Source organism: Salvelinus fontinalis, unplaced genomic scaffold (assembly GCF_029448725.1).
Source record: "Salvelinus fontinalis isolate EN_2023a unplaced genomic scaffold, ASM2944872v1 scaffold_0504, whole genome shotgun sequence".
Classification (NCBI taxonomy): domain Eukaryota; kingdom Metazoa; phylum Chordata; class Actinopteri; order Salmoniformes; family Salmonidae; genus Salvelinus; species Salvelinus fontinalis.
This window is the reverse complement of record NW_026600713.1, coordinates 4,497-22,403: the sequence shown is the minus strand read 5'-3', so window position 1 is coordinate 22,403 and position 17,907 is coordinate 4,497. Positions and strand designations below refer to the sequence as shown.

General features: G+C 46.1%; 1 protein-coding gene across 1 annotated transcript; it reads left to right on the top strand.

Annotated features, from left to right (window-relative positions):
* The first annotated feature begins 13,735 nt into the window (after positions 1 to 13,735).
* LOC129846362 (formin-2-like) lies at positions 13,736 to 16,117 on the top strand. Its single transcript, XM_055914287.1, has one exon. It carries the CDS (start codon positions 13,746 to 13,748, stop codon positions 15,723 to 15,725), a length of 1,980 nt encoding a protein of 659 aa, XP_055770262.1. The 5' UTR covers positions 13,736 to 13,745; the 3' UTR covers positions 15,726 to 16,117.
* Positions 16,118 to 17,907: the final 1,790 nt, after the last annotated feature.

Genomic DNA, 17,907 nt, shown 5'->3' with positions numbered 1-17,907 from the left:
TTTCATGTAAAGGTGCAGTACTTTAATGTAAACCTGCAGTACTTTGTAAAGGTGCAATACGTCAATGTAAAGGTGCAGTACTTTAATGTAAACCTGCAGTACTTTGTAAAGGTGCAATACGTCCATGTAAAGATGCAGTACTTTGTTAAGCTGCAGTACTTTCATGTAAAGATGCAGTACTTTGTTAAGCTGCAGTACTTTCATGTAAAGCTGCAGTACTTTCAAGTAAAGGTGCACTACTTTCATGTAAATCTGCAGTACTTTCATTTAAATCTGCAGTACTTTCATGTAAATCTGCAGTACTTTCATGTAAATATGCAGTACTTTCATGTAAAGCTGCAATACTTTCATGTAAAGCTGCAGTACTTTCATGTACATCTGCAGTACTTTCATGTAAAGCTGCAGTACTTTCATGTAAATCTGCAGTACTTTCATGTAAATCTGCAGTACTTTCATGTAAATCTGCAGTACTTTCATGTAAATCTGCAGTACTTTCATTTAAATCTGCAGTACTTTCATGTAAAGCTGCAGTACTTTCATGTAAATCTGCAGTACTTTCATTTAAATCTGCAGTACTTTCATGTAAAGATGCAGTACTTTCATGTAAAGCTGCAATACTTTCATGTAAAGCTGCAGTACTTTCATGTAAATCTGCAGTACTTTCATGTAAATCTGCAGTACTTTCATGTAAATCTGCAGTACTTTCATTTAAATCGGCAGTACTTTCATGTAAAGCTGCAGTACTTTCATGTAAATCTGCAGTACTTTCATGTAAATCTGCAATACTTTCATGTAAAGGTGCAGTACTTTCATGTAAAGGTGCAGTACTCTCCAAGTGCTACTCTACTCTTTGATTCAATGAGTTCTGGTGAGAAGTGACCTACTCACTGAGCCAGCAGCCTTTTCATCCCGTGTTATTACACGTGTTTGGCTCGTGTTCCGTGTGGTCGCCGGTGATGATTTTAACAACGTTTCGATGACCGTTGTGGTGGTTGTAATCGTTGCTCAAAGTGAGACAGTGTTGTTAAAATACGGTTGCAGAAATTACCGGTAACTTTCTAAGAATTCTCAGGTTCCCCCCCCCCCCCCCAACCAAAAAAAATCCTGGTTGGAAGACTCCTGGAACCAGGAAGGAATGCTGGAATCCTCCATTTGGGATTCCTGGGAAACCTGGGAATTTGGGGGAAAGGTGCTGTAATTTTGCATCTCTAGTTGTAAAGCACAGGGCTGATGTACAAGCTGCTTATAGGATCTAAATAGCTGTGTGATTACGAGGTGATATTTACATAGTGACTGTGTGTGGATTCTTTACATTGATGTTGATGTACAGTATGATGCAGTTCTATGTTTATATAAAATGATTGTTATATCTTTTCTATAAAATAATGTGTCGCCCGGTCCAAGATGTTCACATGTAAACGACGAGGGACAAGTTAAATTGCAATAAAGTCAAATGTATGTAATTAAAATATATGTTTTACCATTGAGACATATTGACAAAAAATTGATATCCACAGGTCTTTCTGATGAGTTTTTCATACAAGTCATATCCCATAAATAAGAAGATAACGTATCTATGACTATGATGGTTTACTAGCTATGAAACAAGTGGGATCTGAGGTGAGATGTTGTCAGTGGTTGACCTTGGTCCTAGCTCACAGAGTATCGGCACCTCAAATGTTATTCTTCCTGAGTTTCTCTGATAGAATATTAGATCAAAAGGTATCGCAGATTTCCAGCACCTAAATATAAACAGAACCAGCACTCAAAATGAATATCGGCACCTATTTCAGTCCAAGTCAAACACTGGGTGATGCCCATCCTTTTTCCCTATAGACCACAGGTGTCAAACTCATTCCACGGGGGGCAGAGTGTCTGCCGGTTTTCGCTCCTCCCTTGTACTTGATTGATGAATTAACATCACTAATTAGTTAGGAACTCCCCACACCTGGTTGTCTAGGGCTTTTTATTGAAAGGAAAAAACAAAAACCTGCAGACACTAGGCCCTCCGTGGAATGAGTTTGACACCCCTGCTATAGACAGTTTCCAGGTGGAGATTGTCAGTAATCCAACAGCACCACCTAGTGGTATAAATGTAGTATGACTAGTACTGAATGGTTGGTGGGCTCAAACTCAGCATGTCAGGTGTCTGTCCGTGTATCAGCTGGGTTTTGTACTTGACGTGGTCCTGTATTATTTTAGGAGTAACTGATGTCACGTAATTAGCCTGAAATCCAGACCTGTTTTGTGCTATCATTCCACACCCTGTACTCCGTGTCTATATGTTTTGCCATGACACAGAGTGTGAAGGAGTGGAATGATAAGACCCGTACAGACCGGTATCCAGGCAACCAACAGACCGGTATCCAGGCAACCACTTAATAACATGGTGCAGAAAAACGCTCACAGTTCCGTGTTTGTCTCTTTGCTGATGTGGTGCTGGGAGGACAGTTTTGTTGTCATGGTGACTTTCATGGATTTCACTAGTTGACCAGGACACACAATGAGTTTACCAGGACACACAATGAGTTGACCAGGACACACAATGAGTTGACGTTGACCAGGACACACAAGGAGTTGACCAGGACACACAATGACTTGACCAGGACACAATGAGTTGACAGGACACAATGAGTTGCCCAGGACACACAATGAGTTGACCGGGACACACAATGAGTTGACCAGGACACACAAGGAGTTGACCAGGACACACAATGAGTTGACCAGGACACACAATGACTTGACCAGGACACACAATGAGTTGACCAGGACACAATGAGTTGACCAGGACACACAATGAGTTGACCAGGACACACAATGAGTTGACCAGGACACACAATGAGTTGACCAGGACACACAATGAGTTGACTAGGACACACAATGAGTTGACCAGGACACACAATGAGTTGACCAGGACACACAATGAGTTGACCAGGACACACAATGAGTTGACCAGGACACACAATGAGTTGACCAGGACACAATGAGTTGACCAGGACACACAATGAGTTGACCAGGACACACAATGAGTTGACCAGGACACAAAATGAGTTGACCAGGACACATAATGAGTTGACCAGAACACACAATGAGTTGACCAGGACACACAATGAGTTGACCAGGACACACAATGAGTTAACCAGGACACACAATGAGTTGACCAGGACACAATGAGTTAACCAGGACACACAATGAGTTGACCAGGACACACAATGAGTTGACCAGGACACACAATGAGTTGACCAGGACACAATGAGTTGACCAGGACACACAATGAGTTGACCAGGACACACAATGAGTTGACCAGGACACATAATGACTTGACTAGGACACAATGAGTTGACCAGGACACACAATGAGTTGACCAGGACACATAATGAGTTGACCAGGACACAATGAGTTGACCAGGACACACAATGAGTTGACCAGGACACAATGAGTTGACCAGGACACACAATGAGTTGACCAGGACACACAATGAGTTGACCAGGACACACAATGAGTTGACCAGGACTCACAATGAGTTGACCAGGACACACAATCAGTTGACCGGGGCACACAATGAGTTAACCAGGACACACAATGAGTTGACCAGGGCACACAATGAGTTGACCAGAACACATAATGAGTTGACCAGGACACAATGAGTTGACCAGGACACACAATGAGTTGACCAGGACACAATGAGTTGACCAGGACACACAATGAGTTGACCAGGACACACAATGAGTTGACCAGGACACATAATGACTTGACTAGGACACAATGAGTTGACCAGGACACACAATGAGTTGACCAGGACACATAATGAGTTGACCAGGACACAATGAGTTGACCAGGACACACAATGAGTTGACCAGGACACAATGAGTTGACCAGGACACACAATGAGTTGACCAGGACACACAATGAGTTGACCAGGACACACAATGAGTTGACCAGGACTCACAATGAGTTGACCAGGACACACAATCAGTTGACCGGGGCACACAATGAGTTAACCAGGACACACAATGAGTTGACCAGGGCACACAATGAGTTGACCAGAACACATAATGAGTTGACCAGGACACAATGAGTTGACCAGAACACATAATGAGTTGACCAGGACACAATGAGTTGACAGGACACAATGAGTTGCCCAGGACACACAATGAGTTGACCAGGACACACAATGAGTTGACCAGAACACACAATGAGTTGACCAGGACACAATGAGTTGACCAGAACACACAATGAGTTGACCAGAACACATAATGAGTTGACCAGGACACAATGAGTTGACCAGGACACACAATGAGTTGACCAGGACACATAATGAGTTGACCAGAACACACAATGAGTTGACCAGGACACAATGAGTTGACCAGGACACAATGAGTTGACTAGGACACAATGAGTTGACCAGGACACAATGAGTTGACTAGGACACACAATGAGTTGACCAGGACACACAATGAGTTGACCAGGACACACAATGACTTGACCAGGACACACAATGAGTTGACCAGTACACAATGAGTTGACCAGGACACACAATGAGTTGACCAGGACACACAATGAGTTGACCAGGACACACAATGAGTTGACCAGGACACACAATGAGTTGACTAGGACACACAATGAGTTGACCAGGACACACAATGAGTTGACCAGGACACACAATGAGTTGACCAGGACACACAATGAGTTGACCAGGACACACAATGAGTTGACCAGGACACAATGAGTTGACCAGGACACACAATGAGTTGACCAGGGCACACAATGAGTTGACCAGGACACAATGAGTTGACAGGACACAATGAGTTGCCCAGGACACACAATGAGTTGACCAGGACACACAATGAGTTGACCAGAACACACAATGAGTTGACCAGGACACAATGAGTTGACCAGAACACACAATGAGTTGACCAGAACACATAATGAGTTGACCAGGACACAATGAGTTGACCAGGACACACAATGAGTTGACCAGAACACACAATGAGTTGACCAGGACACAATGAGTTGACCAGGACACAATGAGTTGACTAGGACACAATGAGTTGACCAGGACACAATGAGTTGACTAGGACACACAATGAGTTGACCAGGACACACAATGAGTTGACCAGGACACACAATGTTGGTTTAAATTTTTTTCAAGACGTTTTAAGGAGTGTTCTAGTTTTCAAATACACCTTTTTGACACAAGGAATATGGAATTATAGACAGATTCATTAAGATGTTTGGTTTAATCACCATGTATGGAATTATAGACAGATTCATTAAGATGTTTGGTTTAATCACCATGTATGGAATTATGGACAGATTCATTAAGATGTTTGGTTTAATCACCATGTATGGAATTATGGACAGATTCATTAAGATGTTTGGTTTAATCACACCATGTATGGAATTATGGACAGATTCATTAAGATGTTTGGTTTAATCACCATGTATGGAATTATGGACAGATTCATTAAGATGTTTGGTTTAATCACCATGTATGGAATTATGGACAGATTCATTAAGATGTTTGGTTTAATCACCATGTATGGAATTATGGACAGATTCATTAAGATGTTTGGTTTAATCACCATGTATGGAATTATGGACAGATTCATTAAGATGTTTGGTTTAATCACCATGTATGGAATTATGGACAGATTCATTAAGATGTTTGGTTTAATCACCATGTATGGAATTATAGACAGATTCATTAAGATGTTTGGTTTAATCACACCATGTATGGAATTATGGACAGATTCATTAAGATGTTTGGTTTAATCACACCATGTATGGAATTATGGACAGATTCATTAAGATGTTTGGTTTAATCACCATGTATGGAATTATAGACAGATTCATTAAGATGTTTGGTTTAATCACACCATGTATGGAATTATGGACAGATTCATTAAGATGTTTGGTTTAATCACACCATGTATGGAATTATGGACAGATTCATTAAGATGTTTGGTTTAATCACCATGTATGGAATTATGGACAGATTCATTAAGATGTTTGGTTTAATCACCATGTATGGAATTATGGACAGATTCATTAAGATGTTTGGTTTAATCACCATGTATGGAATTATGGACAGATTCATTAAGATGTTTGGTTTAATCACCATGTATGGAATTATAGACAGATTCATTAAGATGTTTGGTTTAATCACACCATGTATGGAATTATAGACAGATTCATTAAGATGTTTGGTTTAATCACCATGTATGGAATTATAGACAGATTCATTAAGATGTTTGGTTTAATCACCATGTATGGAATTATGGACAGATTCATTAAGATGTTTGGTTTAATCACCATGTATGGAATTATGGACAGATTCATTAAGATGTTTGGTTTAATCACACCATGTATGGAATTATGGACAGATTCATTAAGATGTTTGGTTTAATCACCATGTATGGAATTATGGACAGATTCATTAAGATGTTTGGTTTAATCACCATGTATGGAATTATGGACAGATTCATTAAGATGTTTGGTTTAATCACCATGTATGGAATTATGGACAGATTCATTAAGATGTTTGGTTTAATCACACCATGTATGGAATTATAGACAGATTCATTAAGATGTTTGGTTTAATCACACCATGTATGGAATTATGGACAGATTCATTAAGATGTTTGGTTTAATCACCATGTATGGAATTATAGACAGATTCATTAAGATGTTTGGTTTAATCACACCATGTATGGAATTATGGACAGATTCATTAAGATGTTTGGTTTAATCACACCATGTATGGAATTATGGACAGATTCATTAAGATGTTTGGTTTAATCACACCATGTATGGAATTATGGACAGATTCATTAAGATGTTTGGTTTAATCACACCATGTATGGAATTATAGACAGATTCATTAAGATGTTTGGTTTAATCACACCATGTATGGAATTATAGACAGATTCATTAAGATGTTTGGTTTAATCACCATGTATGGAATTATGGACAGATTCATTAAGATGTTTGGTTTAATCACCATGTATGGAATTATAGACAGATTCATTAAGATGTTTGGTTTAATCACACCATGTATGGAATTATGGACAGATTCATTAAGATGTTTGGTTTAATCACCATGTATGGAATTATAGACAGATTCATTAAGATGTTTGGTTTAATCACACCATGTATGGAATTATGGACAGATTCATTAAGATGTTTGGTTTAATCACACCATGTATGGAATTATGGACAGATTCATTAAGATGTTTGGTTTAATCACCATGTATGGAATTATGGACAGATTCATTAAGATGTTTGGTTTAATCACACCATGTATGGAATTATAGACAGATTCATTAAGATGTTTGGTTGTTCAACGTGATATGTGATCAGATCAACAAAAGGGATAAGTCCTTTACTAAGTGTTTTATAAATCCACATTTTGTGTTATTTAAATTTTTATAATGATATGATTGACTTGTGGTACTAAGCCACACAATCGTATGCTTGTAATATTTTATAAGAGATGTTTCATTTTGAACATTTGTTTGTTTGTTACAACCACCTTGATTTACACAAACTGCATGTTCAGTTGTGAGGATTTGATGAGTTTGTATTTTTGTTCTCAGTTAAAAGCACTTCTGAAGACACTCATTTTAATGACAAATCATTTGAAGGATTTTTTTTTTATGTGTCATTTTATAGAATAAAGTTTCATACTGTGTTTCAGTGTCCGGTCCACAGATTGTTGTTACACACACACACACACACACACACACACACACACACACACACACACACACACACACACACACACACACCAAACATTAGGAACACCCTCCTTCAGAACCGCCTCGTTTCGTCGGGTCATGGACTCTACAAGGGGTCGAAAGCGTTCCACAGGGATGCTGGACCATGTTGACTCCAATGCTTCCCACAGTTGTGTCAAATTGGCTGGATGTCCTTTGGGTGGTGAACTATTCTTGATACACACAGGAAACTGTTGAGTGTGAAAAACCCAGCAGAGTTGCAGTTCTTGACACAAACCGGTGCTCCTGGCACCTACCACCATACCCCGTTTAAAGGCACTTCAATATTTAGTCTTAACCGTTCACCCTCTGACTGTCACACATACAATATCAAAGTCTCAATTGTCTCAAGGCAAGGTTAAAAATCCTTCTTTAACCTGTCTCCTCCCCTTCATTGACACTGATTGAAGTGGGGTCATAGCTTTCACCTGGATTCACCTGGTCAGTCTATGTCATGGAAAGATCAGGTGTTCTTAATGTTTTGTCAAGTCAGTGTATATTCGGTAAGCAATAGCAGGTATAAAGTATTGACCAGCTTTTTATAATGGAGGGTAAGGGAGTCTCCTGTTCATTTTCTTATTAAACCATTACCATCATCATGTTTATATCGTTTGATTGTGTATGTTTGACATAGGAACGCGATATAACGTTAGCTTGATAAGCCGAAAATGACGCTCCCCTGGCCATTAGGCTTAGGTGTCTTCTATAAATCAACCACTAGGCGTCACTGTTGTATTCGTTATAGATGACTGTATAACGTTATAGGTCTCTAGGATTTACTAGTTAATTATAGAAGTAAGTTTACTTCTGTTTCTAGTAATTATTTTTTCAAATACTGTACTGTCAAATTGCCAAAGTTGTGACCGGATTTGACTACGTGATGGACGTCACAGGAAAATCAAAACGTCGCTCGAGGAATTCACACCTGTAAGGAATGAAATGTCTGATTGAATGAGCGCGTCTTTCAATGGACAATGTGGTGGCTGCGTGCTAGCGGTGAACGGTAACTTCACGGAGGCAACATGATGTGAGTAACGTCGGAATTTGCTTGGGAAATATTATTTGTATTTTTTTTCCCCGCACATGTTCGTTAAACGTCCAGTAAAACCAATAACTTTGCCCGTGTTCTTCACATTGATTGACACCAACACAACATGCGGCAAATTGGTAGCAATCTGGCTGAAGTGTCTCATAGCGAGATTAGTTGCAATTAGGAAACAACATCTAAATTCTACACCTCCACTATGGAGTTACTGTCATTTCCAGAAATATTAGCCTAAACTGGAACTTTCTAGCCCGTTAAAACGGTTATTGGTGATCTGAACATTGCAGTCAGTCCATTTTTAAATGTAAGTTTCAGGAAAGGTTCGTTTTGTTTGTAACTATTGATGATACTACTTCTGCCCGGGGCGCATTTCGCTTGGAGACGAGCGTCGGAGCTGATCGGGTTGAACGTTATCGCACATTGTTGTACCTGTCTAAATAAAGAAGAAGAATATAGTAATGAACATAATGTTATTGTGTCATTATGTCATTAACATAATGTTGTCGTCGGTGTTGAAATGCAGGTTGTTATCCTGAATGACACACAACCACTTTATTTAACTAGGCAAGTCAGTTAAGAACACATTCTTATTTTCAATGACGGCCTACCAGGGAACAGTGGGTTAACTGCCTTGTTCAGGGGCAGAACGACAGATTTTTAGCTAGACCGGTTGAAATCTGTCCTTTGGTGTTTGGGAAAAGACGCCTTTCACCTTCTTGGAAAATATGTATTTTAAAAATACTTTAAATACCTTTCATTAAGAAACATAAATTGAACATAACTTCAATGTCTGGAAAATACGTATTTTCAACATCAATTTGCTTACTGGGACTATTCTAGTTTGTCTGGAGCCATTTTTTGGGTCTGTCCTACGGTAGCAGAATGGTAAGGACCTGTCCTGTGCCAACTTAAGTTTGGTGGAGGAGGAATAATGGTCTGGAACTGTTTTTCATGGTTCAGGCCTCTTAGTTCCAGTGAAGGGAAATCTTAATGCTACAGCTTACAATTACATTCTAGATGATTCTGTGCTTCCAACTTTGTGGCAACAGTTTGGAGAAGGTCATTTCCTGTTTCAGCATGACAATGCCTCCATTCACAAAGCGAGGTCCATACAGAAATCGGTGTGGAAGAACTTGCCTGGCCTGCAGACCTCAACCCCATCGAACACCCGTTGGGATAAGTTGGAACGCCGACCGCGAGCCAGGCCTGATCGCCCAACATCCGTGCCCGACCTCTTGAGGCTGAATGGAAGCAAGTCCCCTCTTAGCAATGTTCCAACATCTAGTGGAAAGCCTTCCCAGAAGAGTGGAGGCTGTTATAGCAGCAATGTTCCAACATCTAGTGGAAAGCCTTCCCAGAAGAGTGGAGGCTGTTATAGCAGCAATGTTCCAACATCTAGTGGAAAGCCTTCCCAGAAGAGTGGAGGCTGTTATAGCAGCAATGTTCCAACATCTAGTGGAAAGCCTTCCCAGAAGAGTGGAGGCTGTTATAGCAGCAATGTTCCAACATCTAGTGGAAAGCCTTCCCAGAAGAGTGGAGGCTGTTATAGCAGCAATGTTCCAACATCTAGTGGAAAGCCTTCCCAGAAGAGTGGAGGCTGTTATAGCAGCAATGTTCCAACATCTAGTGGAAAGCCTTCCCAGAAGAGTGGAGGCTGTTATAGCAGCAAAGGGGGGACGAACTCCATATGCCTGTGATTCTGGAATGAGATGTTTGACGAGCAGGTGTCCACATACTTTTGGACATGTAGTTTGTGTAGATATACAGGGCCTTCAGAAAGTATTCACACCCCTTGACTTTTTCCACATTTTGTTTTGTTACAGGGTCGGATTAAAATGGATTTGTCATTTATTTTGGGGGGGAGGGGTCAGTGATCTACACATTCTAATGTCAAAGTAGAACAATTATAACATTTGTAAAAAATATATACACTGCTCAAAAAAATAAAGGGAACACTTAAACAACACAATGTAACTCCAAGTCAATCACACTTCTATGAAATCAAACTGTCCACTTAGGAAGCAACACTGATTGACAATAAATTTCACATGCTGTTGTGCAAATGGAATAGATAAAAGGTGGAAATTATCGGCAATTAGCAAGACACCCCCAATAAAGGAGTGATTCTGCAGGTGGTGACCACAGACCACTTCTCAGTTCCTATGCTTCCTGGCTGATGTTTTGGTCACTTTTGAATGCTGACGGTGCTTTCACTCTAGTGGTAGCATGAGACGGAGTCTACAACCCACACAAGTGGCTCAGGTAGTGCAGTTCATCCAGGATGGCACATCAATGCGAGCTGTGGCAAAAAAGTTTGCTGTGTCTGTCAGCGTAGTGTCCAGAGCATGGAGGCGCTACCAGGAGACAGGCCAGTACATCAGGAGACGTGGAGGAGGCCGTAGGAGGGCAACAACCCAGCAGCAGGACCGCTACCTCCGCCTTTGTGCAAGGAGGTGCACTGCCAGAGCCCTGCAAAATGACCTCCAGCAGGCCACAAATGTGCATGTGTCAGCATATGGTCTCACATTTTAAATAATGTCAAATTGGTCAGAAATACAGTGTAGACATTGTTAATGTTGTAAATGACTATTGTAACTGGAAATGGCAGATTTTTTTAATGGAATATATACATAGGTGTACAGAGGCCAATTATCAGCAACCATCAAATATATTTATAAAGCCCTTCTTACATCAGCTGATATCTCAAAGTGCTGTACAGAAACCCAGACTAAAACCCTAAACAGCAAGCAATGCCGGTGTAGAAGCACGGTGGCTAGGAAAAACTCCCTAGAGAGGCCAAAACCTAGGAAGAAACCTAGAGAGGAACCAGGCTATGAGGCGTGGCCAGTCCTCTTCTGGCTGTGCCGGGTGGAGATTATAACAGAACATGGCCAAAATGTTCAAATGTTCATAAATGACTAGTATGGTCAAATAATAGAAATCACAGTGAACAGGTCAGGGTTCCATAGCCGCAGGCAGAACAGTTGTAACTGGAGCAGCAGCAAGGCCAGGTGGACTGTGGACAACAAGGAGTCATCATGTCAGGTAGTCCTGAGGCATGGTCCTAGGGCTCAGGTCCTCCGAGAAAGAGAGAGAGAATTAGAGAGAGCATACTTAAATTCACACAGGACACCGGATAAGACAGGAGAAGTACTCCAGATATAACAAACTGACCCTAGCCCCCCGACACAAACTACTGCAGCATAAATACTGGAGGCTGAGACAGGTGGGGTCCGGAGACACTGTGGCCCTGTCCGATGATACCCCCAGACAGGGCCAAACAGGCAGGATATAACCCCACCCACTTTGCCAAAGCACAGCCCCCGCACCACTAGAGGGATATCTTCAACCACCAATTTACCATCCTGAGACAAGGCCGAGTACACCTGCATTGCTTGCACTTTGAGATATCAGCTGATGTAAGAAGGGCTTTATAAATACATTTGATTTGAGTATAGCCCACAAAGATCTCCCCCACGGCACAACACAAGGGGGGGGCGCCAACCATCACTCCTGTGTTCCAATGGCACGTTGTGTTAGATAATCCAAGTTTATCATTTTAAAAGGCTAACACAACGTGGCATTGGAACACAGGAGGGATTTCTAAGTGACCCCAAACTTTTGAACGTGTGTGTATAATTATTAATATTTATCCTATCCTGTTTTTCTCCAGAAACCATCAATGGGAGAACTGTCCCCAGCATCAAGACTTCATCATGCGTACGATCCAGACCATAGAAAACCACATCCCTGTGCTGAGGGAGAGCATTGTCAGGACTCCTTTTACAGGGAGAACTGTGTGTCTGTTCAATATGAATACAAACAGCCACACTCCCTGTCAGACTCCCTGTCACAGCCACACTCCCTGCCAGACTCCCGGTCACAGCCACACTCCCTGTCACACTCCCTGTCACAGCCACACTCCCTGTCACACTCCCTGTCACAGCCACACTCCCTGTCAGACTCCCAGTCACAGCCAGACTCCCAGTCACAGTCCCTATAATAGCCACACTCCCAGCCACACTCCCAGCCACACTCCCAGACACACTCCCCGTCACAGCCCCTATAATCGTCACACTCCCCGCCAGGCTCCCTGTCACAGCCAGGCTCCCTGTCGCAGCCAGGCTCCCTGTCACAGCCAGGCTCCCTGTCGCAGCCAGTCTCCCTGTCACAGCCAGGCTCCCTGTCACAGCCAGTCTCCCTGTCACAGCCAGTCTCCCTGTCGCAGCCAGTCTCCCTGTCGCAGCCCCTATAACAGACACACTCTCCGCTATAGTCCTTATAACACCCGTTCTCCCCGCCAGACTCTCTGTCACAGCAACCACCTCTCCCTGGAGCCCCACCAGTACCCAACTCGACAGTATCAGCAGCCATGGTTTTCTCTTCCCCTGGCGAGGAGGCAGCCGGCGGAGAGGCAGCCGGCAGAGACCTCTACTGTTGTTTCTGAGGGCTGTTTCTCTTCCTCCAGCTCTGCTAGGCTCAGCACATTATGCAGAGCAGCAGATGGAGAGGAGGAGAGGCAGCCAGGAGAGAGAGAGCAGGGAGGAAGGAGAGAAAGAGGTGGGGAGAGGGAAAGGGAGCCGGGAGAGAGCAAGCAGGTGCACGCGCATGGAAAGAGACTGCAGGGAGGAGGGGGAGAAGGGAAGCAGCGAGAAGTCACTCAGGGAGGGGAGGGAGAAGAGCAGGGAGAAATCGCACTGGTGCAGGGAGGAGGAGAAGAGCGAGAGCAAGCGTACGTCGTCTTTGCATCATCAGCACTGCTCCTCTCGTCATCGTCACCGGAAAGCAGCATCCCAGCCTCCGCCTCGCAGCAGCTACGCAGACGTAGACGGAGGAGCAGCAGCAGAGAAAATGGCAGCTGTTTTCAAAGACATGGCCTGAGTCTCAGCGTCAGACAGAAGTGGAGGCTGAGATCCAGCATTATGGGGAACCAGGATGGGAAGCAGAAGAAGGGGAAAGAGGGGGAAGGATACGGACAGGACGCAGCAGACAATACCACCGGAGAGCCTCGTCACACTGACGGCACAAACAAAGGATTTCACCACGGCAAGAAATCCCACGGAAAACATGGCAAAGGAGTGGGGGAGGAGAAGAAGCATAAGAAGGAGTCTAAATCCTCTGTGTTCTCTATCAGGAAGAGGAAGAATCTAAAGGGGAAGGGATCGACAGGAGGATCCAGGGAGGATGTGTTGTCGTCTCAGAATGAGCTGGACTCCGCTCACTCTGCTCACACCAAAACACCAGACCTCTCTCTGTCAGCTGACGACCTGGGCCAGTCTGACACCGAGGGAACAACAGAGCCTGGCGATGGGCATGGTGCTAGGAGTCATGGTGGTATCACGGGGCAGAGCCGACAGCCCACGGGGGAGAGCCGACAGCCCACGGGGGAGAGCCGGCAGCCCGCGGGGGAGAGCCGGCAGCCCACGGTGGCGACCACGGACACTGCTCCAGACCAGCAGGGGGAGGTTGAACAGAGAAAGAGGAGCAGCTCTGGTTCAGACGTGGACATCTATAGCTTTCACTCAGCTGCGGAACAAGAGGACCTGCTAGCGGACATCCAGCAGGCTATTAGACTACAGCAGGGGGTGATTATCTCCACCGCTGAGCTGAGTGAAGAGCTGGGTTGGGGAGGAGGGTGGAGGAAACAGAGGTCTGACGAGGTTATAACTACCCCCAGTCCCACTGAACAAACCCCCCCACCGGAGCCTCTCGCTGCCCCAGAGGCAGCCCCCGTCACTGGCCGGGAGAATGGCCTGCTTTCTAAACCGTCTCTGTCCCTGGATGGGCAGGAGGAGGAGGAGGAGAGGGGAGCAACCACTGCTACAGAGGAACTAAACTGGGAGCTGAGAGGGGCTGAAACAGAACCGGCCCTTTGTGCCTCCTCTTTCTCTGGGACAAAGGAGCAGGAGGAGGAGCAGCAGGAGGAGGCATTGAGCTGCCAGGAGGTGAACGTTAACACTCAGCCCCTCTCTCAGCCCCCCACAGCCCAGACGAACGGCCACATTACCAAGACAACCAGCGTTACCAGCTTCCCAGACCTCACAGCCTCCTTTGAGAGCGCTGTGGAGTCTCCTCTCAGAGAGGAGAAGGAGGTGTTGGAGGAGGTGGAGGAAGAGGACGAGAATGACCTGGACCTGCCTCCCATGTCAGCCGAGAGCCTTAGTCACAGTGACGCGACCACGAGCCACGAGGACATAGACCTGAGCTCTGACAACGCCTCCGAGGGAGAGGAGAGGGTGGGGGACTGGGTGGGGGCAGGGGTGGGTGCTGCAGTCAGCGTTGAGTCCCTGGAGTGTCTTAGCAGAGGGGATCTGAGGTGCTCTGAGCCTGCCGACGACCCCCTGATCACCCAGAGGAGGAAGAGCAGCGTGTCCTTCTACCCTTGGCCCTCTCAGGAGAGCCCTAGCCTGGCCACGCGTCTCCTCAAGTCCACCCTGACCTCCACCCTTCCATCCTACAACCACTCCTCCTCAGGCACCAGCCCCACAGTCAAACCCTACCCTCCCATTTACCCGTCTTACATCAAGACCACCACCAGGCAGCTGTCTGGTTCCCCGGGCACCTCACCCTCACAGAGCCCCTTGTTCCGCCGGCGCTGCCACGACCTGGGACACCGCACGGAGAAGTGGAGGGTTAGACGACAGCGCTCCCACAGCATCGCCGGTCCCCTCAGCTGGTCCGCGGACTGGACCGAGGAGCTGGAGAGGGAGCGCCCCACCAAGGCAGGATCAGCGGACTACCTGCAGGGGTACGGAGGGTCGGAGGACAGGCTGAGGGGGGGCAGTCAGCCCCTGTGTGCCACACGGAGATCCTCAACCGGACAGGTGTCTACCTGCAGCTTCCATGACATCTTCACCGGTGAGTTTTTTTTCTCAACCTTTATTTTCACAGACTCCCATTGAGACCAAGGCCTCTTTCCCAAGTTGTTGCTTTTGTTTGTTTATGTTGTTGTGATGAAAAAGTGCCAAAATGTGTGTAAATTGCTCTGTATGAGGGACAGAGTATTGTATTGCGGTGGCAGGTAGCCTAGTGGTTAGAGTGTTGGGCCAGTAACCAGAAAGGTTGCTAGATCGAATCCCCAAGCTGACAAGGTATAAATCTGTCGTTCTGCCCTTGAACAAGGAAGTTAACCCACTGTTCCCCGGTAGGCCGTCAGTGTAAATAAGAATTTGTTCTTAACTGACTTTCCTAGTTAAATAAAGGTTAAATAAAAATCGCTGCTGTTGTGGGACTACGGGGTGTAGGCTAGCTGCTGTTGTGGGACTACGGGGTGTAGGCTAGCTGCTGTTGTGGGACTACGGGGTGTAGGCTAGCTGCTGTTGTGGGACTACGGGGTGTAGGCTAGCTGCTGTTGTGGGGACTACGGGGTGTAGGCTAGCTGCTGTTGTGGGACTACGGGGTGTAGGCTAGCTGCTGTTGTGGGACTACGGGGTGTAGGCTAGCTGCTGTTGTGGGACTACGGGGTGTAGGCTAGCTGCTGTTGTGGGACTATGGTGTAGGCTAGCTGCTGTTGTGGGACTACGGGGTGTAGGCTAGCTGCTGTTGTGGGACTACGGGGTGTAGGCTAGCTGCTGTTGTGGGACTACGGGGTGTAGGCTAGCTGCTGTTGTGGGACTACGGGGTGTAGGCTAGCTGCTGTTGTGGGACTAGCTAGCTGCTGTTGTGGGACTAGCTAGCTGCTGTTGTGGGACTAGCTAGCTGCTGTTGTGGGACTAGCTAGCTGCTGTTGTGGGACTACGGGGTGTAGGCTAGCTGCTGTTGTGGGACTACGGGGTGTAGGCTAGCTGCTGTTGTGGGACTACGGGGTGTAGGCTAGCTGCTGTTGTGGGACTACGGGGTGTAGGCTAGCTGCTGTTGTGGGACTACGGGGTGTAGGCTAGCTGCTGTTGTGGGACTACGGGGTGTAGGCTAGCTGCTGTTGTGGGACTACGGGGTGTAGGCTAGCTGCTGTTGTGGGACTACGGGGTGTAGGCTAGCTGCTGTTGTGGGACTACGGGGTGTAGGCTAGCTGCTGTTGTGGGACTACGGGGTGTAGGCTAGCTGCTGTTGTGGGACTAGCTAGCTGCTGTTGTGGGACTAGCTAGCTGCTGTTGTGGGACTAGCTAGCTGCTGTTGTGGGACTAGCTAGCTGCTGTTGTGGGACTATGGGGTGTAGGCTAGCTGCTGTTGTGGGACTACGGGGTGTAGGCTAGCTGCTGTTGTGGGACTACGGGGTGTAGGCTAGCTGCTGTTGGATGTATAATAGGATGTAGGATGTATAATATACAGTAGGATGTATAATAGACAGTATTTGGCCTGGACAGTTGTTCATTCCTTCTCTAAGTACTGAGCATAAACTAACAGCAGTGGGTATTGAGATGTGTGGTGGTGGGTATTGAGATGTGTGTTGGTGGGTATTGAGATGTGTGGTGGTGGGTATTGAGATGTGTGGTGGTGGGTATTGAGATGTGTGGTGGTTAGTTGGCAAAGAGGGACAGTGGTCTTTGTTTTGTGCCTCAGCTCTCTAACTGTGAACTAATGGAAGAGAGAAAAGAGGTCTCCCTCGGACGGACCAAATTAAACTTTTTCCTACTGGAGAGGGTGACCGGAGATAGAGTCCCTCGGTCTGTCCCTCCTGACTGTGACCCCCCCCTCGGTCTGTCCCTCCCGACCTGACCCCCACTCGGTCTGTCCCTCCCGACGTGACCCCCCCCCCCCCCCCCCCCCCTCGGTCTGTCCCTCCCGACGTGACCCCCCCCTCGGTCTGTCCCTCCCGACGTGACCCCCCCCCCCTCGGTCTGTCCCTCCCGACGTGACCCCCCCCCCCCTCGGTCTGTCCCTCCCGACGTGACCCCCTCCCCCTTCGGTCTGTCCTTCCTGACCGTGACCCCCCCTCCCCCTTCGGTCTGTCCTTCCTGACCGTGACCCCCCCTCCCCCTTCGGTCTGTCCTTCCTGACCGTGACCCCCCCCTCCCCCTTCGGTCTGTCCTTCCTGACCGTGACCCCCCCTCCCCCTTCGGTCTGTCCTTCCTGACCGTGACCCCCCCTCCCCCTTCGGTCTGTCCCTCCTGACCGTGACCCCCCCTCCCCCTTCGGTCTGCCCCC

What these genes read in the sequence shown, in the direction of transcription:
- LOC129846362 (XM_055914287.1), top strand. Translation starts at nt 13,746, where the DNA reads ATGGGGAACCAGGATGGGAAGCAGAAGAAGGGGAAAGAGGGGGAAGGA.